The following is a 25,289-nucleotide window of genomic DNA, read 5'->3' as shown; positions in this document are numbered from 1 at the left end:
GACCTGGAGAGGATGGGATCCCAATGACCTGTTTGGAGGATGGTTCTCTGCCTTGGGTGGATTCAAAACCCTGATGGGGCAATGGGCCTTGTCCTGGGAGCATGCTTAACACTCTCCTGCCTGGTTCCCCTGGTATTGTGGTCTATCAGGACTATTACGGAGGTCATTATAGGAAAAATAAAAATTAAAAAATAGCCATATATGTAAAGATGCTATGAAAATACAAACCCCTAGATCAAGATGATGCTCTTTGACCCCACGTGGGTCTGAGCATCCAAGGGGGGAATACTGTAGCAGGGAGGAGGATCAGAAGAAAAACAGGCTGTGTTCTGATAATGAGGCAGGGGAAAGGGATGGCAAAGTGGAGAAAGAAAACTTAAATAATTGAAACATGAAGAAGGTCACAGTGCACTGGGGGAATGAAATAGCCAATGAAGTCACATGCAGCCATATGTGGGATGAGCTTTGCTTTTTGTTTCTGTAATCTACTTGCAAGGGTATAGAAGGTGGGACCCCTTTGTTCTCGGGGCTCAGCCTTTGGACATGAGTCCACTGAGTCTGTGCCAGCACAATAAAACATTGCTTCCTGCTAAACTGTCTCAGTGTCCCCCATCTCAACTTGAGATTCCTGTAACAGTTTCATTCATTGGAGAGATGAATCAGAGATGTCATGAAAAGGCATGTGTTAGTTGGGCACCTGTAGATTCTGGAGGGAATGGCAAAGAATAAAATTCCAATGATCCAGCACACGTTATAGCTTCCTTTTACAGGAGTAGCACTCAGAACACACTCCTGTGGAGTGACTGTGATTAGGTATTAGATTATGGTCACCTGCAGTAGGTGTTCCCCTACTGGTACTGGTAAGAGCACAGAAGCTGGAGGTGCTAATTCGGCCACTTTGACACCTCTGCAGCCTTGTACAGAGCCCCTAACTTCTGCAAACCTCAGCTTTCCCGCTTGTAAAATGCCGATGATACTGCTACAACACAGAGTTAGTGCAAGGATTCAGTGAATCATTAATGCAAAGCTTCGACCACGTAGTGCACACCGTGTAAATATCAGTTGCGATTTGCTATGTTGCCTGATACAGGTGCAGAGATGTGTGGGGTCCGTGGTGCTAACTGCGCGCCGTCTCGTGCACCTGCACAGTATTGCTGAGCTCTCAGTATCCCACGCATCTGAGGATGCTGATGACTCCGCTGGATTTTTCTGAAGAGCATGGGAAGGTGAGTGGGGGCGGGGGGGGGTGGTGGAAAACTGCACAGTCCGCGCAGCTGCAGAACGGCTTGCAGAGGCGCCCGCCGGCCGCTAGGGGCCGCTGGAGCTCCTGGGTAAGCCCCGCCCCGAGGGGTCAGGGGTCAGTAGATAGCTAAGAACTGGAAGCTAGAGGCGGGAATCCGGGATCGTGCGCCTATGGCGCCGCCGCAGCGCTGTCCTCTGTGTCGCCAGACCTTCTTCTGTGGTCGCGGACACGTCTACAGCCGCAAGCACCAGCGGCAGCTGAAGGCGGCTCTGGAGCGACTCCTGCCCCAGGTGCGGACGCAGGGCTGGAGGGGGGCTGGTGATACCGGATAGTGCGGCGAGGGCTCGGGGCGGGGTGGGGGGAGCTGTGAGTTGACGGTCCCTCTCCGGATCCTACCTGGCTTCTTCCTCCTAGGTGGAGGCCGCCCGCAAGGCCATCCGCGCCGCGCAGGTGGAGCGTTACGTGCCAGAGCACGAGCGATGCTGTTGGTGCCTGTGCTGCGGCTGCGAGGTGCGGAAACACCTGAGCCACGGAAACCTGACGGTGCTGCACGGGGGGCTGTTGGAGCACTTGGCCAGGTGACAGCGGGATGGTGGGGAGGAAGGACGGTCTTGTGATTCGATCGGGGTAGATGGATTGCGTCACCTTATAAGCATTGTCAATCCCGGAAGTAGGGGGGTCTATGCCTGCCAAGAACCCAGTGGTGTGGGTGGAGTAGTTAGGAAAGCTAGCTTGCTTTCCGCCCGCCACCTGACAACTTTATTGGAAGAAGGGAGACTGGAGATCTTGAAGAGATTGGCAATAGTATTCTCTCTCTGCCTTGCCTGAAGGCTTACTCAGATCCCAAGCACTGCTTTATAATCTATAGCTGAGAATATCTTCCTCTTCATTCTCAGCCCAGAGCACAAGAAAGCAACCAACAAATTCTGGTGGGAAAACAAGGCTGAGGTCCAGATGAAAGAAAAATTTCTGATCTCCCCCCAGGATTATGCCCGGTAAGTCACTAGTTAGGAAAGACAAACTGGCAGCCTGAATTCTTGAGATCATTATCAGTCTTGAGAGTTTGGGTTTTTTTGTTTTTTGTTTATTTTTCCAGGTAGTGGGGATTAAACCCAGCACCTTGTGCTGAAGCACTTTTCCTATTAAGCTATACTCCCAGTATTTTGCTTTCATTTATTTTTTTGTTTGGTTGATTTTCGGTGGGACTGGGGTTTGAATTCAGGGTTTTGTGCTTGCAGTGCAGGCACTCTACCACTTTAGTCACACCTCCAGTCTTTATTTTGTTTTGAGAGAAGGTCTCCCTAATTTTGCCTGGGCTGGCCTCAAACTCTTATCCTCCTGCCTCTACCTCTCCAATAGCTGGGATTATAGGAATGAGCCACCATGCCAGGCTAACTTCTTTAAATTGGAAAGTTAAAAACCCAGTGAGGTAGTGCAGGCCTGTAACCCCAGCACTAAGGAGGATGGTGAGTTTGAGGCTGTCCTGAGCTACTTAGTAAATTTGAGACCAGTCTGTGCTAAATGGTGAGACTCTGTCTCAAAACACCAAATAATCCAGGCACTAGTGGCTCACGCCTATAATCCTAGCTACTCAGGAGGCAGAGATTAGGAGAATCGAGGTTCGAAGATACCCTGGGCAAATAGTTCACAAAATCCTATTTTGAAAAACCCTTCACAAAAAAGGACTGGTGGAGTGGCTCAAGATGTAGGCCCTGAGTTCAAACCCCAGTATCACCAAAAAAATAAAACAAAAAACAGCAAATAAGTAAATAAATAGGCAAGTTCAGCAGGGACTTCATTAGTTCTAGTTATTACTTCTATTATTTTGATAGCACTTATACATATATGTATATATACATCCATTTTTTTTTTTTGTGGTAGTGGGTGTTGAACTCAGGGCCTCAAGCTTGCTAATCAAGTGCTATAGCAAGCTCAAAGGACTATATTGAACACACGAAAAATGTGACAGCTGGGCACAGTGACTTGTGCTGTAATTCCAGCTATTTGGAAGGCCGAGGCAGAAGGATCACTTGATCCCAAGAGTTTGATGTCAGCTTGGCCAACATAGCCAGACACACACTCAAACTTGCTCATTCTCTCTCTCTGAGACAGGGTCTCACTGTGTAGCCCAAGCTAGCCTCATCCTCCTGAGTGCTGAGATTACAGGAGTAAGCCACCACACCCCGAAAGACCCTGTCTCTTAAAAAAAAACAGGCATGGTGGTGCACATCTGTAAAGTCAACTGTTCAGGAGACAGAGGCAAGAGGATCTTGAGTTCCAGACCAGCCTCTGCTACAGTCAGATGACCCTGGCTCAAAAAAAAAAAAAAAAAGGCTGGGGGCATAGCTCAAGTATAGCTCAAATGTTAAAGTGCCTGCCTAGTCTTGAGTTCAAACCCCAGTAGCACACAAACAGGTTATGATCCGGAATTATGAGGATGAACTAAACTTTTTTTTCAGTGCTGGAGATTGAACCTAGGGCCTGTGCGTGTTAGGAAAGCATTCTACCATTGAGTTATATCCTCATCCCCACTCTTTACACTTTTTTTTTTTTTTTTTGTGGCACTGGTGTTTAAACACATGGTTTTTCACTTGCAAAGCAGGCTCTCTAGCAATTGTGCCAACATTTACAGCCCATTTTGCTCTGGTTATTTTGGAGATGGCAGGGGGGGCGTCTCATGAACTCTGTGCCTGGGCTGGCCTAAAACCATGATCCTCCTGATTTTAGCCTCCCAAGTAGCTAGGATTACAGACCTAAGCCACCAGTGCTTAGCCTATTCTTTAAACTTCTGTGGAGTGATTTCAGTATATGTTAAGTGAAGGTATAAAAGAACATACAAGCATGGCAGAGTAGCTCAAGTGGTAGAGCACCTACCTAGTAAGTATGAGGCATTGAGTTCAACTCCCCCCTGGTACAGGGGAAAAAAAAAAAAAGATCGTATGTATTATACTCCTTGTATAAGAAAGAAAATAAAAATATATGTAGTAACTGGGAGCCTGTGGCTCATGCCTATAATCCTAGCTACTTGGGAGGGTGAGATTGGTAGGACTGTAGGTTGAGGCCAGCCCTGACAAATAGTTCACTTAAGTAGTAGAGCGCCTGCTATGCAAGTATGAAGCTCTGAGTTCAAAACTCAGTCTCACAAAAAAGGAACACTAGTCATGTACCATATACTGACACTTCTTCCATCAAGGATGCTGTGCACATACAAAGGTGGTCCCATAATTTTATATTGCTTAGTGATTTTGTAGATCTTTGTGTAAGCAGACCCTCTGATACCTGTACAATGACTTCATGGCACAGTTCTCAGGACATATCTCTCACATTAAGTGATGTCTGACTGCATACATATTTAGTTTTTCAAAAACATGTATAGGATAACAAAAACACTAATGAAACTGATTACTACTACTGGGTCAGGATACAATGTAGAGGTGACAGGAATAGAACATGATTTCTGAGTATACTACAGTTCTGACTTGGGACCTTTGTAAATTATCAAGCTTGAACACACAAGGCAAGATGAAGACTTGGCTAATCTCACTGGTAAAGATACAAGGAGCCACTTTAAGATTTAGGAAGTAGACTGCAGGTGTGGCTCAAGCAGTAAAGCACCTGCCTCCCAAGTGTGAAGCCCTGAGTTTACACCACAGTACACCAAAAAAAGATTTAGGCAATTTATTGTATACACAGAGTGAAAACAAGAGTAAGCTAGAAGTGTCAGCTTCTAGGTCCTTGTTCCCCACACTAAAAAAGGACCACATTGGGACAAAAAGGGTTGGACATGTGCAATGTCAGTTGTGAGATATACTGGGGAACCTAATCTAGAAGTCAGGCAAGTGGGTTTTCTTTTTTCTTTTTTTTTGTGTTTGAACTCAGGGTCTACACCTTGAACCACTCCACCAGCCCTTTTTTTGTGAAGGGTTTTTTCAAGATAGGGTCTCATGAACTATTTGCCCTAGCTGACTTCGAACCTTGATCCTCCTGATGTCTGCCTCCTGAGTAACTAGGATTACAGGTGTGAGCCACTGGTGACCTGCTCTGTTTTAAAAGTTTATTGTTACCTATTTATTTTTGGTTGGACTGGTGTTTGAACTCAGGGCTTTTACACTTGCAAAGCAGGCACACTACCACTTGAACCACACCTCCAGTCCATTTTGCTTTATTTTGGAGATGAGGCCTCATGAACTGTTTGCCCAGGCTGGCCTGGAACCACTATTCTCCTGATCTGTGCCTCCCAGGTAGCTAGGATTACAGGCTATGTGGTGCCCAACTGACCTCAAACTCTTGATTCCCCTGCCTTAGCTTCTGGGGTGCTAGGATTACAGGAGCTCACCACCATGCCTGGCTAAAAGTTCATTTTTCATTGACAATTTTTATTTATTTTATTCATATGTGCATACAATGTTTGGATCATTTCTCCCCCTTTTCCCCCCGCCCCTACCCTCTTTCCCCCATCTCCTCGTTACCAGGCAGAAACTATTTTGCCCTTATCTCTAATTCTGTTGAAGAGAGAGTATAAGCAATAATAGGAAGGAACAAGTGTTTTTGCTAGTTAAGATAAGGATAGCTATACAGGGAGTTTACTCGCATTGCTTTCCTGTACATATGTGTTACATTCTAAATTACTTCTTCTCAAACTAACCTTTTCTCTAGTTCCTGTTCCCCTTCTCCTATTGGCCTCTGTCACCTTAAAGTTTCTGCATTAGTTCCTTTGCATTGAGGACATCAAATGCTATCTTGTTTTTTTGGGGTTTCTTGCCTATCCTCATACCTCCCTTGTGTGCTCTCACCTCACCATATGATCAAAGTCCAATCTCCTTGTTGTGTTTGCCCTTGATCTAATGTATACATATGAGGGAGAACATATGATTTTTGGTCTTCTGGGTCTGGCTAACCTTGCTCAGGATGATGTTCTCCAGTTCCATCCATTTACCTGCAAATGATAAGATTTCATTCTTTTTCATGGCTGAGTAGTATTCCATTGTATATAAATAAATTTTCTTAATCCATTCATCAATAGTGGGGCATTTTGGCTGTTTCCATAACTTGGCTATTGTGAATAGTGCTGCAATAAACATGGGTGTGCAAGTGCCTTTGGAGTAACCTGTGTTGCATTCCTTTGGGTATATCTCCAAGAGTGGTATTGCTGGATCATATGGCAGATAACAATTTTTTAAAAAGCTAAATGGATGCATTTATTAGTCCTGGGGATTGAACCCAGGGCCTTCTGCGTGCTAAGCATTTGTTCTACCAAAACTAAGTGGTTTTATATTCAGCTCTGAAAAGAATGCTTCAGAAAGGCCCCATGTCACCAAATGCCAGTAGCTCATGCCTGTAATACTACCTACTCAGGAGACAGAGATCAGGAGGATCACAATTAGAAGCCAGCAGATAGTCCAAGAGACCCTATCTCGGACTGGCAGAGTGGCTCAAGTGATAGTGTGCCCGCCTAGCAAGCGTGAAGTCCTGAGTTCAAACCCCAGTGCCACCACCAAAACAAAAAAAAGGCTCCATGTCTCAGAGCCCAGGAGTTGATGAGAAACTGTCTCTTGCCAGCCTCCCAGGAGAGACAGGGAAGTCATTGGGGAGATGGCCTTGTAGAAGTTTCTTACAGGCTTCCCATCTTCTCATGTGTTGGGAGAGTCACACAAGGTACTGAGTCAAGACTGATAAGCTTCAGTTCAAGTGATTCCTACATAAGTGCAAGGTTGTGAGGGCACTGTTAATAGTAGTATCCATATTTTGAAAGCTTTTTTGAGTATTGTAGAATAAAACTGCAGATACATTTATGTTAATAACCAAGCTTCTACCTATGGCAAAAGGAAGATACGAGTAAGGAATGGAGGGATTTGAGTAGGAAAATATTAATGAATTTTTTTTACTAGCATGTATTAGTTATACAGGAGGGTCTGTTGTAAAATTTATGTGCTTACAATGTATTTTTGTTAGATTCACCCCTTCACGTGTGATTTTTTTTTTTTTTTTGCATTACTAGAGTTTGAACTCAGGACCTACACTTTGAGCCACTCCACCAGCCCCTTTTTTGTGATGGACTTTTTTGAGATAGGGTCTTGAAAACTAGTTGCCCAGGCTGGCTTTGAACCTTGATCCTCCTGATCTCTGCCTCCTAAGCAGCTAGGATTATAGGCATGAGCCACCTGTGCTCGGCTCATATATGAATTTTTGAAGCGTAAAGCTTAGGTGGTTATGTGTGGCATCGGTAACAGGGCAAGTCTAGCCAAATACAGTTATATGCTCCTGATGTGAAGCAATGGCAGTCATCTTCTGTGTGATATCCCTGCCACAAATTATTTAACTTGAATTTCATTAAAAGGAAACTGAGAAATTCAGGATTTGGGATGGTGCACAAGATCTGACCTGAATTCATTAAAGGATTTGAAGTTAAAGCCAGAGAGAAGGAAGACTAGAGACCTAGCAGCCAAATTCCATGTGTGACCTTTCATTGGACATTGGGATTCTGGGGTTAGAGAAGGCGTCAATGGGGAAAACTTGAATATAGACTGTCTTTCTGTACTCATTAGCCAAATACTGAACATCAGAGTGATTGATTTTCCTCTGTGTGGTAATGATGTCATGGTCACATAGAATGTTCTTGGAAGATGCATGGCAAAATACTTTGGGTTAAGACTCATAGTATCTAAACCCTAGCTGTCCTGGGGCATATGCCTGTAGTCCTAGCACTTGGGAGGTTGAGGCAGAAGGATCTCAAGTTCAAGGCCAGTCATAGCTACAAAGTGAGGACTTGCCTCAAAAAAATAAAAAACCAGCCAGGTACCAGTGGCTCATGCAGTAATCTTAGCTACTCAGGAGGCAGAGATCAGGAGGATTGTGGTTGGAAGCCAGCCCAGGAGAATAGTCAAATAGTTCACAAGACCCTCTCTTTTGAAGACTGTTCACACACAAAAAAGCACACACAACACGACTTATGGTGTATATAAACCTATTTTTGTTTTAGCAAACAAGGGTGTGTATGTGCATGTGTAAGCGAGATGTGGCCAGTATAGCAAAATGCTATTACATCTAGTTGATTGTGAATTGGAACATTCTCAAAATTAAATAATTTATCTACTGAGGAGCTTTTCATAACTGGCTGGTGTTCTGGGCTGATTTACCCATTTTCAATTTTTTCTTTTTTGGTCTATTCTTAGATTTAAGAAATCCATGGTGAAAGGCTTGGATTCCTTTGAAGAAAAAGAGGATGAGGTGATCAAAGAGGTAAGTAAAGAAGGCCTCTGAAGGACCCTTTCCCATGATCCTGAATCCATCTAAGCATTCTTTTTTCCACAGATGGCAGCTCAGATCCGGGAGGTAGAGCAGACCCGGCAAGAGGTGGTCCGATCTGTCTTAGAGGTTGGTTTCCCTCGGAGGATCCAGAGCAGTATCCAAATCCACTGATCCCTGGCTTCCCCAGGTCTGGCATTTCAACAACCAGCTCCTCTCAGAGAAGTCCTGGACATCATCCTCATCTGCTTGACTTGAGTTCCCTTACCTGTCCACCTGGGGCACCTTAGGCCTAGTCAAGTGGAGATGAGGGCAGGGCTGGCAGTTTGCAAGATGGGCAGTACCCTCCATGATACTGGGATCTGGAGTGTGGGGACATGGCCTAGGTAGGCTCTTAAGCACCTTAGACACATTTATTTTTCCTGAATCAAACTCAGCCTCAGGCAGAGCCAGACCCAGAAGAGGGTTCTTCAGTACCTGGAAGCTGGAAAGGAATGAACAGGTAGGATTATCAAGGAACCTCTCAGAACAACCTGTAAACTTTTGGCTGGGGAATGAGAACAGATCTCATCTTTGCCATGCTTATGGCACAAGGACCTCATCTGCCAGCCTCACTCCTATTTGTCTTTCAGCCAAGTAGCTTCCAGCTCACAGCAGCTCTCACAGTTGGACACGCAACCAGCTCCAGAGCTTGACTGGATGGAGATGGGACAACCTCTAACGTTCATTGGTCATCAGGTACAATGGACTAGCAAGTTAGAAGAGGACCAATGTCTTAGGATAGCTCTCCCTTCTGGCTTTCCTACCCTATACTCTTGGCCATTTCCATCTCTTCTGCAGGCTTTTCATTATTGGTATTATGTTCTTAGACCTCTTTTCTCATCTTCCACACTTGTCACCATTGCCACCCAGAATTCTAACCCCTAAACCTGGTCCAGCTCAATACAGAACATCTATACTTCAGTGTGCCACAGGCATCTAAAACCCCTACCTCTCCTGTTGTGCTAGATGTGCATTCTTATCCCCTCCTCTCCTCCCAACCCAGCAAGTTTGTCCAACAATTTTACCTCCTCTCTGCCTGTTTTTACTCCCCCTGCCATCTCTTACCTCTTGTGCCCCAGCATTCTGACTACACTGCAGCAGCTTCCACACTCGTGCCATTGCCTTTTCTCCCTTCTACATGTCACTAAGGCGTCTTCCTTCAGCACCTAGCTCATGGGTCACTTTTTCACCTTAAGCTCATTAGAACAGTCGTTTCTATTATAAACAGTTCCATCACCCATGCAAATCCTCAATCTATTTTGTACACAGTTCTCCCCCATTTCTGTATATGCTGAGGGCAGGGCTTATTCACTTGCCTCATGACAGGTACGTTCAGATATATCCACTATCAAGACCATGAGCCTCTTGAGGCCAGGACTACTTCAGTTGCTTTCTGTGCTCTCTAGCCTCAGCCAAGAACAGAATTAGTAGTATTGGGGACAGCAGTTTCATTTATTTCCTGTTAAGGATGCTTTATCTCTAGTGGTGCATTCTCTTGGCTTTCTTACCTAGGATCTTTTTTCTCCCCATTTCTACTACAGGATATGCCTGGAGTTGGTAACATCCACTCAGGTAAGGAACCTGAGTTTACTAAGATAAGTATGTATTACGGCTACTGAAGGTTTTGTATCCAGAATGAGAAACTCAGCAAGAAATCCATAAAAGCATATGAAGATCCTCATTAGTCAAATGCAAATAAAGAAATCACAACATAACATACACATTAGAATATCTAAAATTAAAGACTGACTGTACTGTTTGGCAATTAAGTGGAGAACCTAGACCCCTTCCCATACACCTGAAAGGAACATAAAAGGATAGGAACATACAATCACTTTGGGGAAAAAGGTTGCCATACACCTGTGTGACCAGCCTTTCCATCCCTCAATTTACTCAAAAGGGCCTGTTTACAGACTTGTACATAAATCTTCATAGCACCCCCAAATTGGAATCCCAATATTCACCAACAGATTAATGGGCTGTCGTATTCAACAAACAAGTGATATGTCAGAAATATGAATCTCAGCCTAATTATGACACAGACCAGACCTCCTCCCCAAAGTACATACTGTTCTGGTAACAGAAAAACCCTACAAAAACATAAACATCCTACATCAGTGGTTACCCTATACAGAAAGGATTTTAATGGATTACCAGGATAGTTTGGGGTGATATGCAAGGTCTAACTATGATGCTTTAACCTAAAAGGCACTAATTTAAGTGTGTTGCTTTTATGTCTCAAACCTAGTTAGTATGCCTCCAAGTTTGTTTTTTGTTTTTGTTTTTTGTGGTGATGGGGTTTGAACTCTATAGAGTCTATACCTTCAACCACTCCACCAGCCTTTTGGATGTGTATGTTTTTTCTAGACAGGCCCTTACAAACTATTTGCCCCGGCAGGCTTCAAACCTTGATCCTCCTCACCTCTGCCTCCTGAGCAGTTAGGATTATAGGCCTGAGCCACTGACACAACCCTCCAAGCCTTTTTAAACAGTGCATCACAGCCAGGCACTGATGGCTCACTCCTTTATATCCTAGCTACTCAGGGGGCAGAGATCAGAGGAGAAATCATGGTTCAAAGCAAGCCTGGGCAAAAAAAAGCAAGATCCTATCTTAAATACCCAAACATCAAGCTTGAAAAACAGAAAAAAAAAAAAAAAAAAAAAACACACACACAAGCAAAAGGGGGCTAGTGGAGTGGCTCAAGTACTTGCCTAGTAAGTATAAGGCCCTAAGTTCAAACCCTGCCCACCCCCCAAAAGTGCATCACCCAGAAGGTGTATTGCTTTAATAGCGTAAGGCCTTCAACTTCCCAATCACCAGGAATCCTGGGTTTTAGTTCCAAACATTTCTCAGTTGGTTGAGGTAATGGCTGGAGCATGTTCCACAGTAACTTGGAGGTTTAGGAAAAAAAAAATGCTTTAATTTCTGTTGAATGGGTTTTCCTCCAGGTGCCACCCCTCCCTGGATGATCCAAGATGAGGAATACAGCTATGGAAACCAACAAATAGGACCTTCTTATGAAGAATTTCTTAAGGAAAGTAAGTTAACTTGAGGATAGAAGTTTCTTTTTTTTCCTTTCTTGGCAGTACTGGGGTTTGAACTCAGGGCTTCATGCTTGCTAGGTAGGCGCTCTACCACTTGAGCCACTCCACCACCAGCCTGAGGATAGACGTTTCTTCACATTCAAAGCGGTTTCCTAGCCAGGTGCTGGTGACTATGCCTGCAGCTCCAGATACTTGAGAGGATCACCATTTGAGGACAGACCAAGCAAATTATTTTGTGAGAACCCCATCTCCGATATAACCAGAGCACGGTGGAGTAGTTGCAAGGCTCGAGAGACAGACTATCTGCTTATAGGGGAACATGCCTGTAATCCCAGCTATACCAGCAGCAGAAATGCTTGAGCCAAGGAGCTTGGGGCAAACCCTGGCAATGTAGCAAGACCCCATTCAGAAACAAACCAGCATGTTTCTTTATTATTGCAGAGGAAAGACAGAAACTCAAGAAACTTCCCCCAGACCGAGTTGGGGCCAACTTCGATCACAGCTCCAGCACCAGTGCAGGCTGGCTACCCTCTTTTGGCAGAGTGTGGAATAATGGACGCCGCTGGCAGTCCAGGTATGCTCCCAGTTTTAGAACTCCAGCCCTACTACTCTTGAAGATCTCAACCTTCACCCTGCTAATCCATCATTTCCTTTCAGACATCAATTCAAAACTGAAACTGCAGCAAGGAACAAACAGCAGTCACATAAAGCAAAAAGCTAATTGTTCCCAATCTTCTAATCACCATAAGGCTCAAAAAAGTCAACCATTTATTCCTTCCACCAAATCCTTTCCAATTGTTTTCCTTAGAAAACAGACATACCCATTCATTTGATTTAATAAAGTTTTATTTCTCCAAATGTACAGTTGGCTGGACCTGTAAAAAAAAAAAAAAAGAGCCTTTGTAAAGGGGATGTATTTTACTTTACTTTCTATAGCCTCAGTTCCTGAGTTCTTGCTCACTTACCTGTTCATGCATCTTCACCAGCAGCTGGAGCATCTCCACCCTTAGTATTTCTTGTGTAAATTACTTGAGCTCTGTGCTTTGAAACCAATTTGATAAGTCCTAAGGAGAAAGAATAAGACTTTTAACATAGTAGTGCTATTTAATAGAAATTTTCTACTTCTTCCTGAAACTGAACTGCTTAACTGAGACACTTATACCTACCATACCCCAGGCACACCTAACAAAAGCAGGCATATCTACAGCTCTTAAATCATCTATGAATGATCCTTTATGTTCAGGGGCCATTATCTGCTCTTGGGACTTACTGTAAACTTAATTATTTTCCACATTATTCCAATCAATGTGGCTAGCTTAATTCATACTCATGACTAAACTAAAATTATGGCCCTCAGACCCACCACTCGAAGCAGAGGTCCACAATCAACATTTGAAGCCAACTGGGCAAAATAGTTTGTCAGACCCTATCTCAAAAAACCCATCACAAAAGAAGACTGATGGAGAGGCTCAAGGTATAGGCCCCGAGTTCAAATTCCAGTACTGCAAAAAAAAGAAAAAAAAATCGCTGGCTCAAGTGGTTGATTTGCCAACCAAGCACAGAACCCTGAGCTCAACCAACACCATGGGGGAGGATGGGAACCACTATCATGCCTCCTCTAATTCTTAATGTGTTTTACTTGAAACAAAGGATCGTTGGGTTTCACTGAACTGCCTCAGTTTTATGGTACAAAAGCAGCTAAAAATCCTGCTTTCACATCTGTCTGAGGTAAGTGGTATCTTCTCTGTACTAGGGACGGAACCTAATGGCTCATCCAAGGTTTCTTCAGGGCTTCACACTGCAAAACACGCTCTTCCCGGCCAGCTCTTCCACTTAAGCCATGAGCCTGGCTTTTCTCTTTTAAAACTCTGCTTTCCCAGTAAAAGCACAGCTCTACCACAGTCAAGACAACGTAACCCCTAAAAAGCATCTAACATGCTCCTCACCTTTACTAAGGAGCTCCTGAAGGGCTGCCCTGGCCAGAGAACCCCGAATCTTCAGCCTCTCAGAGACCACAGCTGGAGTTATAAGCTTATAGTTGGGAACTTCTTTACACAGTTTGTCATAAGTGGCTTTGTCAAACAGAACTAGGTTGTTGAGCTTGTCCCGAACTTTGCCTTTGGACCACTTCTGCTCACAAAGAAAAAAGAAAAACTAGTGAGTAATCCTGGCAGAAGCACTTTCCCTCTAAATCAACATGTGTCTGACAACTCTCTTCTGATGTTACCCGAAATTAGACTGCAAAGCGAGAGAGCGCTTTGAAAATGGATCAAGTCCCAAAGCAACGTGTGAACCATTGGAGCAAACGCTTTATATGGACTTACTTCCCTGACTTTAGTATGTACCGCCTGTCCGTCAAGTAAATTAAGTCACAGATGAGTGGCGAAAGAAGCACAAAGTCTAAAATCCGCAATCTGACAAGCCACCACCAACACAGGTCACTTATCAATACAGCGCCCCCAGTCTCCCCCTCTTTAAAGACAGGCACACTCCTACCTTCTTTTTGGCCTTGCCCCCAGATTTGTTTACTGGGTCTTTGTCCTTCTTGGCTGACTTTCCGGCGTCTTTCTTCTTCTTGTCGTCCTTGGGCGGCTGTACGAGGAAAGCACAAGACAGGTCCTAAAGCCGCCCCAAGCTCCCCAGTGACCGCACCTCACCCGTTGACGGCGCCCGAACGCCACCACCCGAGCACATGGAGGAGCGATCCCCGCGCCCGCCGAGACCCAGCCCTGCAGTCCGAGGATTCTCCCGTCCGGTGTGACCTCCGCTAGCATCGCCCGGCTCTCAGAACCCCGCCGCTTCAAATCCCGAAGCTCACCATCGCGAAGCTGGGAGAGTAGCGGCGACCACTGCAGCCTCGCTAAGATGTCGGACAAAAAGGAAGCGTAGTTCCCCAAGAAGCCCAGAAACCCCCGCCCGCCGAGAGTACTTCCGGGGCAAGGGGCGGAGCCACGCAGAGGAAGTGGGGGGGGTGAGGCAGTCGCCGTCCCTCTAGTGGCGGGGCGAGGAAAATGGTTTCCAGCTCCCAAGCCGACTGCTAAGTGTGAAATAGCCGTACAGTGCTCTTTTCTGGCACTTAGAAACGGAAAATAACTTTCCAGGTCCCGGCAACTAGCCTCCCGGCATTACCGAGTGCCAAAAGTGCATCTCCGAGTGCGCAAGCGCCGTAGGGGGCAGGCGGGGGACTGGGAGGAGAAAGCTGGAGTAGTGGGCAGGGCCGGGGCCCGTGAAGGCGGTTCCGGGGCGGGACGTCGGAAAGTGCACGGACCTAAGTGTCACCACGGTAGCAATGGCGATTTTTAGTGTGTACGTGGTGAACAAAGCTGGCGGCCTGATTTACCAGTTTGATAGCTACGCGCCACGAGCTGAGGCTGAGAAAACTTTCAGTTACCCTCTGGACCTGCTGCTCAAGCTGCACGACGAGCGTGTGCTGGTCGCCTTCGGCCAGCGCGACGGCATCCGGGGTGGGCTGGGCGCGGGCCAGGGGCGGGGAAGTGGGCTGGTGTGAAGGTGTGGGGTGGGGGGAGTTGGGTGTGAGTAGGGTCCCTCATCTCCTGGGCGGGATCTAGGCACTGGAGCTGAGCTGACTCTTGGCCTCGCCTCTGCAGTGGGCCACGCAGTGCTGGCCATCAACGGCATAGACGTGAACGGCAAGTACACGGCCGACGGGAAAGAGGTGCTGGAGTATCTGGGTAACCCTGCTAATTACCCGGTGTCTATTAGATTCGGCCGTCCCCGTCTCACCTCCAATGAGAAACTCATGCTGGCCTCCATGTTCCACTCGTAAGTACCCCCAGTGCTTCTTAGTGCAGTTGGCCTGCACCTGCTCTAGGATGGGTGGGTTGGCGGTTCTGTGGGCACTTTCCTGGGAGCAGTGCTAATCTTTCTATAAAGTGACCGGTTCTTGTATTATGAATAGAAAAACAACTGAGCCAGTATGTCTTAAGTTTTAGGTAATACCAAAAGTGGTGTGATTTTCCCTGAGCAGCTTCTCTTCTTCTGAGCCTTAGTTTTTTCATCTTTAAGACACTTGAACTAAAATTACCTTTAAAAATCCTTTCTTGCCCTCAACTGTGATATGAGAGGTGCTGGTAAAGGCCTACCATGAACTACGTAAGCATGCACATATTCCCCAAAGTGTACATATTACTCAGAAGTTTTCATAGTGACATGTTTTGTAGCAAAATAGGAAGTAAAGTACATTGTGTGGTAAAATATATGCTGAAGCCAAATGACCTTAAAAGAAATTGTGACATTGCTGCCCAGCAGTTCATACTACCTCTCTTAACTGCCTCAGGCTGAAAAGCAGGTAGAGTCACCTGGGTGACCACTGGAGTGCATTCCCAACTTTCCTCCTTTGCATGCAGGCTCTTTGCCATTGGCTCCCAGCTGTCTCCTGAACAAGGAAGCTCAGGCATTGAAATGCTGGAGACAGACACATTCAAACTGCACTGCTTCCAGACACTGACAGGTATGTTTCCAGATAGGCCAAAGGGATAGATGGGGCATGCTGGACCAAAGACAGCTTTGATAAGGAAGGAGGGGAGGGGTGCCAGGTTATCCTGGGACAATTAAACAGATACCTCTATTTATTTTGTGAATCCAAAGCCAATATTTAATCTGAAGCTGATTTTGTTCATGCTCAGCCCTGGTTATCCTGGGTTGGATAAGTCATTTTTTTTTTGGGGGGGGGGGTTGTACTGGGGTTTGAACTCATGGTTTCATGCTTGCTGGGCAGGCTGGGCAGGTGCTGTACTGGTTGAGCCATTCTACCAGCCCTAACATTCACCTACATGTTTTGTTACTCATATTTGGAAGGTATAAGTGTTGTTCCAAAATGAAATTTGAAAGCCAAATGAAAATGGCCTTTGGATTGTGTCAATACTTCACTCCCTTAATGCAGATAATTGAAAACTGCCTGAGTTTGTCCTCTGCTTGGCACTGTTTCTGCTGAGGGATTCCAAGTCTTGAAGTAAGTGGCAGAGCTAGAACTGAAAGCCTTGTCTCAGCCTGGGTGACATAATAGTCACTTCCATTTCTTTGGCCCCTTTCTATAGATTTTGCTTTATGCAGCAGTAAGGATAAAATAAAAACTGGGCTTATGATCGTACTCTACAAAATTGAAAGAGCTGTAAAAATACAAAGTGACATTACTTGTGTTCTCTACCCTTGGTAACCATTCCTGGCTTCTCTCCAGGGATCAAGTTTGTGGTGCTGGCAGATCCTAGGCAAGCTGGAATAGATTCTCTTCTCCGAAAAATTTATGAGATTTACTCGGACTTTGCCCTCAAGAATCCATTCTATTCCTTGGAAATGCCTATCAGGTAGGTGGTTCATTTCCCAGATCCTGGTCAAAGCCTTGGGCTCTCCCCAAAGTCATTTGAAGTGTAACAGAGTGTTACTTTTAAGGAAGACAAGTGACTGGCCCTTCATTTTGAGAATCCAAAGACTTTCCTTGGGATTCACATCCTTCAAGTAGTGTTTGCACTCACTGTGGCTTTACACCCAAAGTAGGAAGAGAGCCTCACACATTTTTGTCTCCTGGCCTAGATGTGAGCTGTTTGATCAAAACCTGAAGTTAGCTCTGGAGGTGGCAGAAAAGGCTGGAACTTTTGGACCTGGGTCATAAACTGAACCTGCCATGGACTCCCAAATGAGAGCTCCTGTAGCAGGGGTTCTGCTGTTTCCACTCCAGGAGGGATCTGTTGCAGCAGCCTTGACATGCACTTGAAAATGACAGAACACTGAGCCTGATGACAATAGTGATCCCTAAGCTGGAATGCTATGCTCTCTTCCCCTCAGTATATATCATGGTGCTGCTTCCCACTCTGTACAGATTTATTTATGAAGGAGGTAGGCCTGTGAATGCTGTAATTAAACATTCCTTTGTTCCAGTGTTTGCTGTCCTAACCAATGGTTTGGGGCAAAAGGCATGGAAGGGGAGATAGAAATGGTAAGGGAGCCAGGTGTGGTGGGACATACTGTAATCACAACTACTTGGGAGGCATCAGTAATGGATCATAGTTCAAAGCTACTAGCCCCAAGCAAAAATGCAAGGCAAGACCCTGTCCAAAAAAAATTAACTAAAAAAAAGAAAAGAAAAGCAATGGCAAGATGAGAGACTACATTCTGGTAGAATTTAAGTATGCGTTCATTAAATAAATGGCATTCTGTTTTGAACCATGAGCCTTGGATCTAGTGCCCGAATTGCTATTTGACTTGCTGGGGGCCTGAGATTGTGGTAGTGATGGTGATGGAACATTTACCAGGCACTTAGAGCCAGGCTTTATTACTTAGCTCACTTAATCTGCTCCCTAACCTAGGGGTACATTCTATTACAATATTTACAAAATATTTACAAAAATCTTTGTGCCTCGTGTTCAAGCTGGTTACTGACAGCCTGAGTTTGGACCCATGCTTTCTGATCATGTATTTATCATTGAGCCATTGTCATACTGTCTCCTCCATTGAGTTATTTAACCTACTTACAATCCAGGAGCTTTGTCTCTAAAATTACCACTGAAGTATAGTGTTCAACTGAAGGCAAAGGAGGCATACACTTAAATGCTCCATCTACACTTCACCTTTCCCACTCCAAGGAAATGAAGTCTTTTCTGGTTGAGGTGGAAGTATTAGGTATTGACAAGAGTAATTTCCTAAGGAAAGCTGTCTCTAGCTTATGTTACCCTTTTGAAAGAATGAGTCACTGAATGTTTAGTATCAAATCTAGTTTTAATCTTCTATAACAACTCATCTTAGCCATCCCTCCAGTTCCCTACTGTCCAGAGTATTGGTGAGAGTGGTGGCCTCCTCTCCCCTAAGAGACTGAGGTATTTGTATTAGCTTTGCTCACTGTGAAGAGGCCTTAAGGCAGAGCAGAAGTTACAGGCCATTAGTGCCCCACAGCAGCAGGAACAGCATTATCTCAGGTGGGAGTCGGTAGGATGGGGACAAGAGAAAAAGAAGGGTACAGGAGGCCACCTGACTGCAGGAGTTTCTGTTCATTTGAAGGCAGGAAATAGGAGCTAATGGAGTCCAAGAACAAAAGCGATTGTTTAAATAGAATGTAGGGTAAGGAGCTGGAACCTCATCCTAGTTATGATGAAGTTACCAGTGGCTAGAACCTCATCTTAGTTATGATATCACCTGGGTGAAGGAACAGTGCAGATACAGAAAGGCCAAGGTTCCAGTTGAAGGTTCTGTGCTAGCAGGAGCAGCCTCCAACCTTTCTGCACTGCACCATCTGCAGGTAAAGGCCACAGGTAGGAGTGCTCCAGAGCTGGCTGATACTCTTCATTCAGCTTTCTTGGGTACTCGACCCATCTTAGTTCGGATGTTTCGGAGCAGGAAGAAGGCAGCTGTGCTGGCTGCACAGATCACCTCAGCCACCCAGAATGCTGTGCTCCAACTGTAGTGCTTGGCAATGGTGCTGAAGGGCAGCCCGGCCAGAAAGCCGCCCACTGTCAGGGAGGAAAAGAAAAGCCTGAGCCATTTGTGAGGGTAAAGCTGGTGGGCTCACTCCTGCCTCTAGCAGGCCTTTGTACAAGACACAGTAGGGGCAAGACAGCTATTCTAGGTGGTAGTACTTACCATTGGCCATGAGTCCCACAATGGCATGAGAGGTGCCGCACAAGTTGGGAGGGGCACTCTCATTGGCTATGACTCCAAACAAGGCAATGGGACCATACGAGGAGAAACCAAACACAGCTCCCAACACCAGGATCCAGATCTGCAAGGGCAGAGTACAGGGTGGCATTCAGAGTCAGCTACCTAGCTACCCACCACTGCCAGAGGAGAGAAGGTGCTAGGCCCAGAAACAAACAGTAATAAAGGGACAGTAAGTGACCCTCCTCACTCCACTCCCCAGTACAACTGACAATACAGAGCCAAAGTAGCAGATGCCACAATCCAAGGGCCTAGGTGGGCAAGAAAAGGAGGTACAGAAATCATCTGTGTTGGATATTAGCTCTTTCACAATTTGTGCAAGCTAGGTTGGCTGGGGCAAGGCAGAGGGATAGGACAAAGAGGAGAGACCAGAAGAAAAACCAGAGATAACTTTAAGGCACCTCATGTTCTGTAAAGCCTGTGAGTTCAGCGAGAGGATGAAGAGCCGGAGTCCAGAAAGCAACATCCTAGAGGAGCAGAAGGAACAGAAGAAAACAGGCCCAGAGTGGATGGGGGAAACCAAAGTACAGAGGAGAGGAAGTAAGAAGCAAACAAAACTGAAAACAGAAACCTGAAAGGCAGAGGAGGGCCAGCCCAGGCTGGAAGAGGGAAACAGTCACAATGGCCCTTGTTTTGTCTCCTTCCGCCCTGCCCTTGGCCAGGCTCTCCATATTTACCTTTGGGGAGTCACTGTTCACTGTTACCCGGAAGAGATACATGGATGCCGTCATGCCAGCCATCATGAACAGCAACAGGCCATGGCGAGGGTTCCCGTAGACAGACAGCCCCACCTATGGACACAGTCCCAGCAACATCAAGCTCTCAGAGCACCCCCACCCCTGGACTCTGACACAGTAGGGCCACTGTTGACAGGTCTTTGGCAATCCCATTACAGTTCTTGGCCCCAGGTGGTTCTGGGAGGCCCTGGGACATGCTCATGTCTGAGGCCAAATTCCACAACATCCCTTCCTCCACCATGGGGCAGGCGTGGAACACGTGCTGGGAGGCTGTACCCAGTCCATCCCCACCCCCAGTTTTCCTGTGACATTGGCTCAGAGAGATTGTGGTTCTCCCTGACATCAGTTAAACCCTTTCCCTAATAGACTTATCTCTGCATCCTCATGGAAGGTAAAAAGAACTTGGAACCACTCCCACCTCATCAACCTAAACCAGCTATCCCAACCAGCCTGTGGGCCAGGACTCCCATCTCTCCAGTGCTTATCCCAGCTATTCAGGGAAGACTCAAAGTGCCTTCTTTCAGGTCCATTCTGCCCACTCACCTTGGCCATGGCTCGGTCTGACAGGTAGCCAGCTGCAATGCTACCTACAAGGCCCCCAATCTCCAGGGCACTCATGTAGGAGCTACCTGCAGTGGGGAGTTGTGGTGGAAAGAAGGGAGGAGAAGGATGAAAGGGCGTTACATGTTGGAGTTGTCTCATGATACCTTAAATCCAGAACTATGGAAAGGCAATCCCAAGAGTACCCAGCTTCAGGGAAAGACTACAGAGCCTGGATTTCCCACTCCCTGTATTGGATTCTGCTCCTTATGCCCACCCCTATCCCAACACTCATCTTACCCACGAGGGCAGACTGTCCTTTCTCCTGGATAAGGAAGAACTGGCCCCAGTCTGTACAGCAGGTCTTTACTCCAAAAACCACAAGGTAGCCGGTGGAGAGGACCCACAGGTAGGGAGATAGCAGCAGCTCCTGTAGGGTACTCTCCTCTTTTGAGGAGCCTGGAGGTGGGAAGAGGCCAAGTGGGCCTCAGGCTTCTTGGGTTTTTTTAAATTTTGTTTTTTTTTTTTTTTTTGACACAGGGTCTTGCTGTGTAGCCCAGGCTGGCCTTAAACTTGCCATCCTCCTGCCTCTGCCACCCACGTACTGGGACTGAAGTGTACCAACACACCTGTCTCCAGGCTTTGCTCTTGCTGCCCTACTCCCACTGCACCCCCACCATTCATTAACCACTGCCAGGGACAAAGTCCATGGCACAGCCCAGGGCCTGTGTGAAGGGTGTCCCCTTAAGCCCCTGTTCTCCTCTCCCCTGCTCTGCAGCAAGCCTCAATCAATGAAAGAGAAACTGAGGCAGTTTAAGGGCAGATGGAGGAACCAAGCCCAAACCACTTAAACTTAAGATGCTATCCAACATGGGTAAGTCTGTGCTGCCGTGAGAAGGACCAGGATATAACATGAGTCACAGCATCTGCAGCACCTGTTGGCTCTAACTCTCAGGATGCAATTTTACTTATTCCCCAGCTGACCTGCATTACCACCCACCCCTTCCCCTACATCCACTGAGTAGCACAAGACAAAGCCTAAGGCTAATAGTACTCAGCAAAATTCTGCCAAGTGAAGGTGCTCCAGTGGTTGGCTTGGGTGAAGGCTTACCCTTCTTGCCCTTGGAGGGGACAGGGTCCAGGTTTCGGAGTCCAACATCACCAGGTTCGTTGTGAATAAGCAGCAGACAGAGGAAGGAGACAACCACACAGATTGCTCCAGATATGGCCAGTGTGCTGCGCCAGCTATAGTTCTGGGCGAGGATGGTTGCCAGGATAGGGCCCAGCCCTCCAGCCAGGTTCATGCTGGTTGACAGGATGGCCCACCAAGTGCCAAACTGGGATGGCTCAAACCACTGTGAGGCAGAGGGGGACAGAGTAGGTGCCTGGCCTATAGCCCTATAGGGAGGGGCTCAGGTGAGGCAGAGGGTGCTTCTACTTGGCAGGACCAATTCCCTCATCTGCCACCTGACCCCACCACTCTCAGGCTCCTAAAATATCTTGACAAGCAACAGGAGCTGGCTGGGAACTCCTGAGGAATTTGCTGTGGGTCAGGGTAGATGGGGTGGACAAGGGGTATTCCTACATGCTTGTCAGGTACCCTCTATGCCAATCCACAACAAGGTTGTTGGACGCACTCACCTTCCGCAGGATCTTCCCACAGGGGGGCCAGCCCAGCCCCTGTGCCAGACCATTAAGGAACCAGAGAGCGGCAAAGACCGATACAGTGGAGCTCCAGGAAAAGATTACATTGACCAGGCCAACCAGGAGCAGCCCAGAAGAGAAGAGCCAGCGAGCACTCATTTGGTCGGACAGCACCCCACTCACAAACTTGCTGATGGCATAGGCTGCTGACTGGCTGCTGGTGATGAGCCCTGCAGCAGAGAGGAGCAGGGAGCAGGACACCTGAGGGGTTAGGGCAGGGCAGAGGCACAGGATGGGTGAAGGAAGGCAAGGGGTCAGGTGTGTAGAGGTGCCTGGCAGGTTGAGTGAGACAGGAGGACCTGTGCTATAGTCTTTATACCCATGGGACCTGCTGCCCCCTACCTCTCCTGCCTACCCATCATCTGTACTAGCTCCAGGCTGATCTGTGACTTTTTAGCCTCTTGAAGAGTTCAGCCCTCGGAACAAGAAGGGAGCAGCTCCTCTCCCTGGGGTTTGCATATGTCTGGTTTCCCACCTCTCCCTGGATGCCAACCCAAGTCCTCTAGCAGTTGTTGTCCCATCACTGGATGGGATGAAGGGCTCAGGATTGGGCAGAGACTTTGTTGCTCTTGGAAAGAGCATGCCAGGTCACATGAAATCATTGTGCCAACTTCCCAGTGCTCAATGTCATGAGTCAGCACTCACCTGCACCCACCCAGGTGTGAAAACCTTGCTCATAACCCAACAAACACACTTGAGTATAAACAGTGTCTCCGAAGTCATCTGGGTCACAGGCATAAACACACCACAAACCAGATAGGCAGCCCTCCTCAGTCCTTCACCCACACCCATGCACATGGACTGCAAAGCCTTGTCATTTGACACCTGCTGACTAGCCACAATCCTGCTGTGCAGACCCTCCATGCATGCTACACTCCTGTACACACCACCCTGCTACAAACACTCAATCTGTTCTGCTAGCTCTGTATCCCCAGCCACCACCCTGCCCTTCCAGGGCTCACCCAGATCATCCTTGTCCAGAGGGATCTCTTCCACCAATGATGGCATGACAAAGGAGAAAGTCTTGCGGTTGTAGTAGTACAGGCTGTAGCCCCCAAACATGGCTGTGAAGATCACAGTGCGATAATAGCCATAGCCTTGGGCCGCCATGGTAGAACAGAGCCAGCCCTGCCAGCCAAGACACAGAGCTCTGACCACAACGACTCTGCTCCTGTTTGTAGCGCTGTCAGTGCCCAGATTTGCTGAGTTGAGTTTTTTCTGCTCCCTCCTCCACCCAGGCTCCCTTTATAGCCGCCTTCTGGACAATCATTAAGCCCCAGGCAGCTCCTAGGGAACCCAGTGTCCTGAGGGAGACAAGAAAACAGATTACTGAGAGCTAAACTGTGGGGGAGCTGGGGGGCCCAGAGGGAGGTATGTCTGTGAGCCAGGCCAGCACCATGTGTCCCCAGGATTTCTGCCTTCCCCTTTTTTTCCATGTCCTTCTGCCTGTGAAATGAGCTGTGATTAAAGGCTCAACCTAATTACTTTTGTCTGCATGAGCCCAGGGGAGGCAGGGGTAGGAAGAGCAGAGCTGCCCTTTATCTAGCCTTGCTCTTTCGTCCAGGAACCTTTCATTCACTTGGGGAAGGTTTGTGGAAGGCTTACTCGTTGCCTGACACAATAGGCTGCAAAAGGCAAGACTGCAATAAGCTAGATTCGTTTCTTCACTCAGTCTCTTCCTTTCAACCAAACACAAACCCCAACAACCCTATGTCAAAAGCCTTTCAGTGCTTAGCACACAATGGAGTGTAACCTTCCTGATACAGTAGACCCCCCCCCTTTTATCCTGGTGGGGGATATATTTCAAGACCCCTATACATACCTATGAAAAAGTCTACCTTTTAAGTTAGGCACAGTAAGAGACTGACAATAAAACAATTATAACAATACTCTATAGTAAAAGTTATTTCAAGGACTGGTGGAGTGGCTCAAGCATTAAGAGAGGCTGCCTAGCAAGCGTGAGACCCTGAGTTCAAACACCAGTGCTGTCAAAAAGGAAAAAAATAAAGCTATTTCGAACCTATGAATTATTTCTGTAATTTTTCCGTTTAATATTTTCCCACTGTGCTTATCTCTTGGCCATGGTAACAAATACAGAAAGCAAACCATGGACAGGAGGGGACTCCAGTAGTTGCAGAATTTCAGCCGGGAGAATCTCCCAGTTCTCCCCACTGTGTCACGCAAAAAGCCCCACTAAGGGCTTGATGGGGGCCCCTCAGAACTGCCTCTGGGTCCCCATTACCCTGTGACGTCAGTGCGGGCTTCCGTCGGGCTGGGGTTTGCACGGGGTCAGGGTCGCCTGTGGGCGGGAAGGTGCACAGCGCGTTCGGGGCGGGAGTGTCGAGGCGCCCTGCTTCCCAGGGCCCAGATATGCGGCTTTTCCGCCCAGCTGGGCAGCAACTGGAGCAGAAGGCGTGGGCGCGAGCGAGCCGAGCCGGCGATCGCACGTAGTCTTCCGGCCCTTCGCTCCACCAGCCGGGGCTCGGCCTGGCAAGGCAGCCGCAGCCGGGCGGAGAGGGCAGAGATGGCGCGCTCGGCACCCGCCCAGCCCCGGTGTCCTCAAGCTACCCAAGACACCTGACTCTAGGCCCGGGAACCACGGGGCCCGGGTGCAGGAGAGAGGTGCAGGGAACACAGCCTGGCCATATAAAGGGAGGGCGCTGGCGCTTCCACGACCCCCAGACCCAGGTATTGCCCCTCAACCCGGAAGAGCAGCTGCAGGGATTCTCTCGCAAGTTAGTCTGCCAAAAATGGAGCCGCGAGACCTGCGACAGCCCCGCCCTCAGGTGATGCCCCTCCCCCACAGACCTCCCTACCTGGACGGAGGCGTGAGCCGGACTAGGACCGGGAGGGGCCAGGTCGGCGGGTGCTGCGCATGCGCCGAGGTGGGCGGGGCCTCCGTCTGTACCTTCGCGTGTGCGCGCGCGGAGCGGGCTCCCAGGGTCGTAGGCTTAATCTTGAAGGTCGCGCTGCTCTTTGGAGGACAGCGTCCTTTAGGGGCCGGGTACCGTACGTACCTAACCGACTGAATTAGACGAGCCAGTTTCTAATGAGCGCCTCCCACTACC

The 25,289-nt window shown here is 47.5% G+C and overlaps 4 protein-coding genes across 11 annotated transcripts; 2 read left to right on the top strand and 2 right to left on the bottom strand.

The window, feature by feature from the left end:
- Positions 1-1,344: 1,344 nt before the first annotated feature.
- Positions 1,345-12,433, top strand: Cenatac (centrosomal AT-AC splicing factor). 3 transcript variants are annotated; one of them, XM_020174593.2, is made up of 11 exons: positions 1,347-1,533; positions 1,658-1,821; positions 2,140-2,238; positions 8,416-8,482; positions 8,555-8,617; positions 8,926-8,990; positions 9,121-9,226; positions 10,072-10,102; positions 11,480-11,569; positions 12,017-12,149; positions 12,233-12,433. In XM_020174593.2, the coding sequence occupies exons 1-11, from the start codon at positions 1,414-1,416 to the stop codon at positions 12,294-12,296; spliced, it is 1,002 nt and encodes a 333-aa protein (XP_020030182.1). In that variant the 5' UTR covers positions 1,347-1,413; the 3' UTR covers positions 12,297-12,433. The 3 variants fall into 3 exon arrangements, with proteins under 3 accessions (XP_073922693.1, XP_020030181.2, XP_020030182.1); XM_074066592.1 differs by having other exon boundaries at positions 1,345-1,533; positions 8,555-8,645; positions 9,121-9,158; positions 10,089-10,102; positions 12,017-12,433; XM_020174592.2 differs by having other exon boundaries at positions 1,346-1,533; positions 12,017-12,433.
- Positions 12,404-14,544, bottom strand: Rps25 (ribosomal protein S25). Its single transcript, XM_020174594.2, has 5 exons — positions 14,394-14,544; positions 14,072-14,167; positions 13,522-13,705; positions 12,541-12,639; positions 12,404-12,450 (listed from the first exon to the last, which is right to left on the bottom strand). Exons 1-4 carry the CDS (start codon positions 14,394-14,396, stop codon positions 12,545-12,547), a joined length of 378 nt encoding a protein of 125 aa, XP_020030183.1. The 5' UTR covers positions 14,397-14,544; the 3' UTR covers positions 12,404-12,450; positions 12,541-12,544.
- Positions 14,545-14,630: 86 nt separating this feature from the next.
- Positions 14,631-17,761, top strand: Trappc4 (trafficking protein particle complex subunit 4). Its single transcript, XM_020174590.2, has 5 exons — positions 14,631-15,039; positions 15,184-15,358; positions 15,943-16,046; positions 16,773-16,899; positions 17,126-17,761. Exons 1-5 carry the CDS (start codon positions 14,865-14,867, stop codon positions 17,202-17,204), a joined length of 660 nt encoding a protein of 219 aa, XP_020030179.1. The 5' UTR covers positions 14,631-14,864; the 3' UTR covers positions 17,205-17,761.
- Positions 17,762-18,288: 527 nt separating this feature from the next.
- Slc37a4 (solute carrier family 37 member 4) lies at positions 18,289-25,144 on the bottom strand. 6 transcript variants are annotated; one of them, XM_020174595.2, is made up of 10 exons: positions 25,038-25,144; positions 23,184-23,525; positions 22,159-22,391; positions 21,629-21,872; positions 20,818-20,976; positions 20,521-20,606; positions 19,918-20,031; positions 19,642-19,707; positions 19,166-19,304; positions 18,289-19,035 (listed from the first exon to the last, which is right to left on the bottom strand). In XM_020174595.2, exons 2-10 carry the CDS (start codon positions 23,329-23,331, stop codon positions 18,869-18,871), a joined length of 1,356 nt encoding a protein of 451 aa, XP_020030184.1. In that variant the 5' UTR covers positions 23,332-23,525; positions 25,038-25,144; the 3' UTR covers positions 18,289-18,868. The 6 variants fall into 6 exon arrangements, with proteins under 6 accessions (XP_020030184.1, XP_073922687.1, XP_073922688.1 ...); XM_074066586.1 differs by lacking the exon at positions 25,038-25,144 and adding an exon at positions 24,464-24,970; XM_074066587.1 differs by lacking the exon at positions 25,038-25,144 and adding an exon at positions 23,769-23,825.
- Between the last annotated feature and the right edge of the window lie 145 nt (positions 25,145-25,289).

This window comes from Castor canadensis, chromosome 2, assembly GCF_047511655.1.
Source record: "Castor canadensis chromosome 2, mCasCan1.hap1v2, whole genome shotgun sequence".
NCBI lineage: Eukaryota > Metazoa > Chordata > Mammalia > Rodentia > Castoridae > Castor > Castor canadensis.
This window is presented reverse-complemented; position numbering and strand designations above follow the sequence as displayed.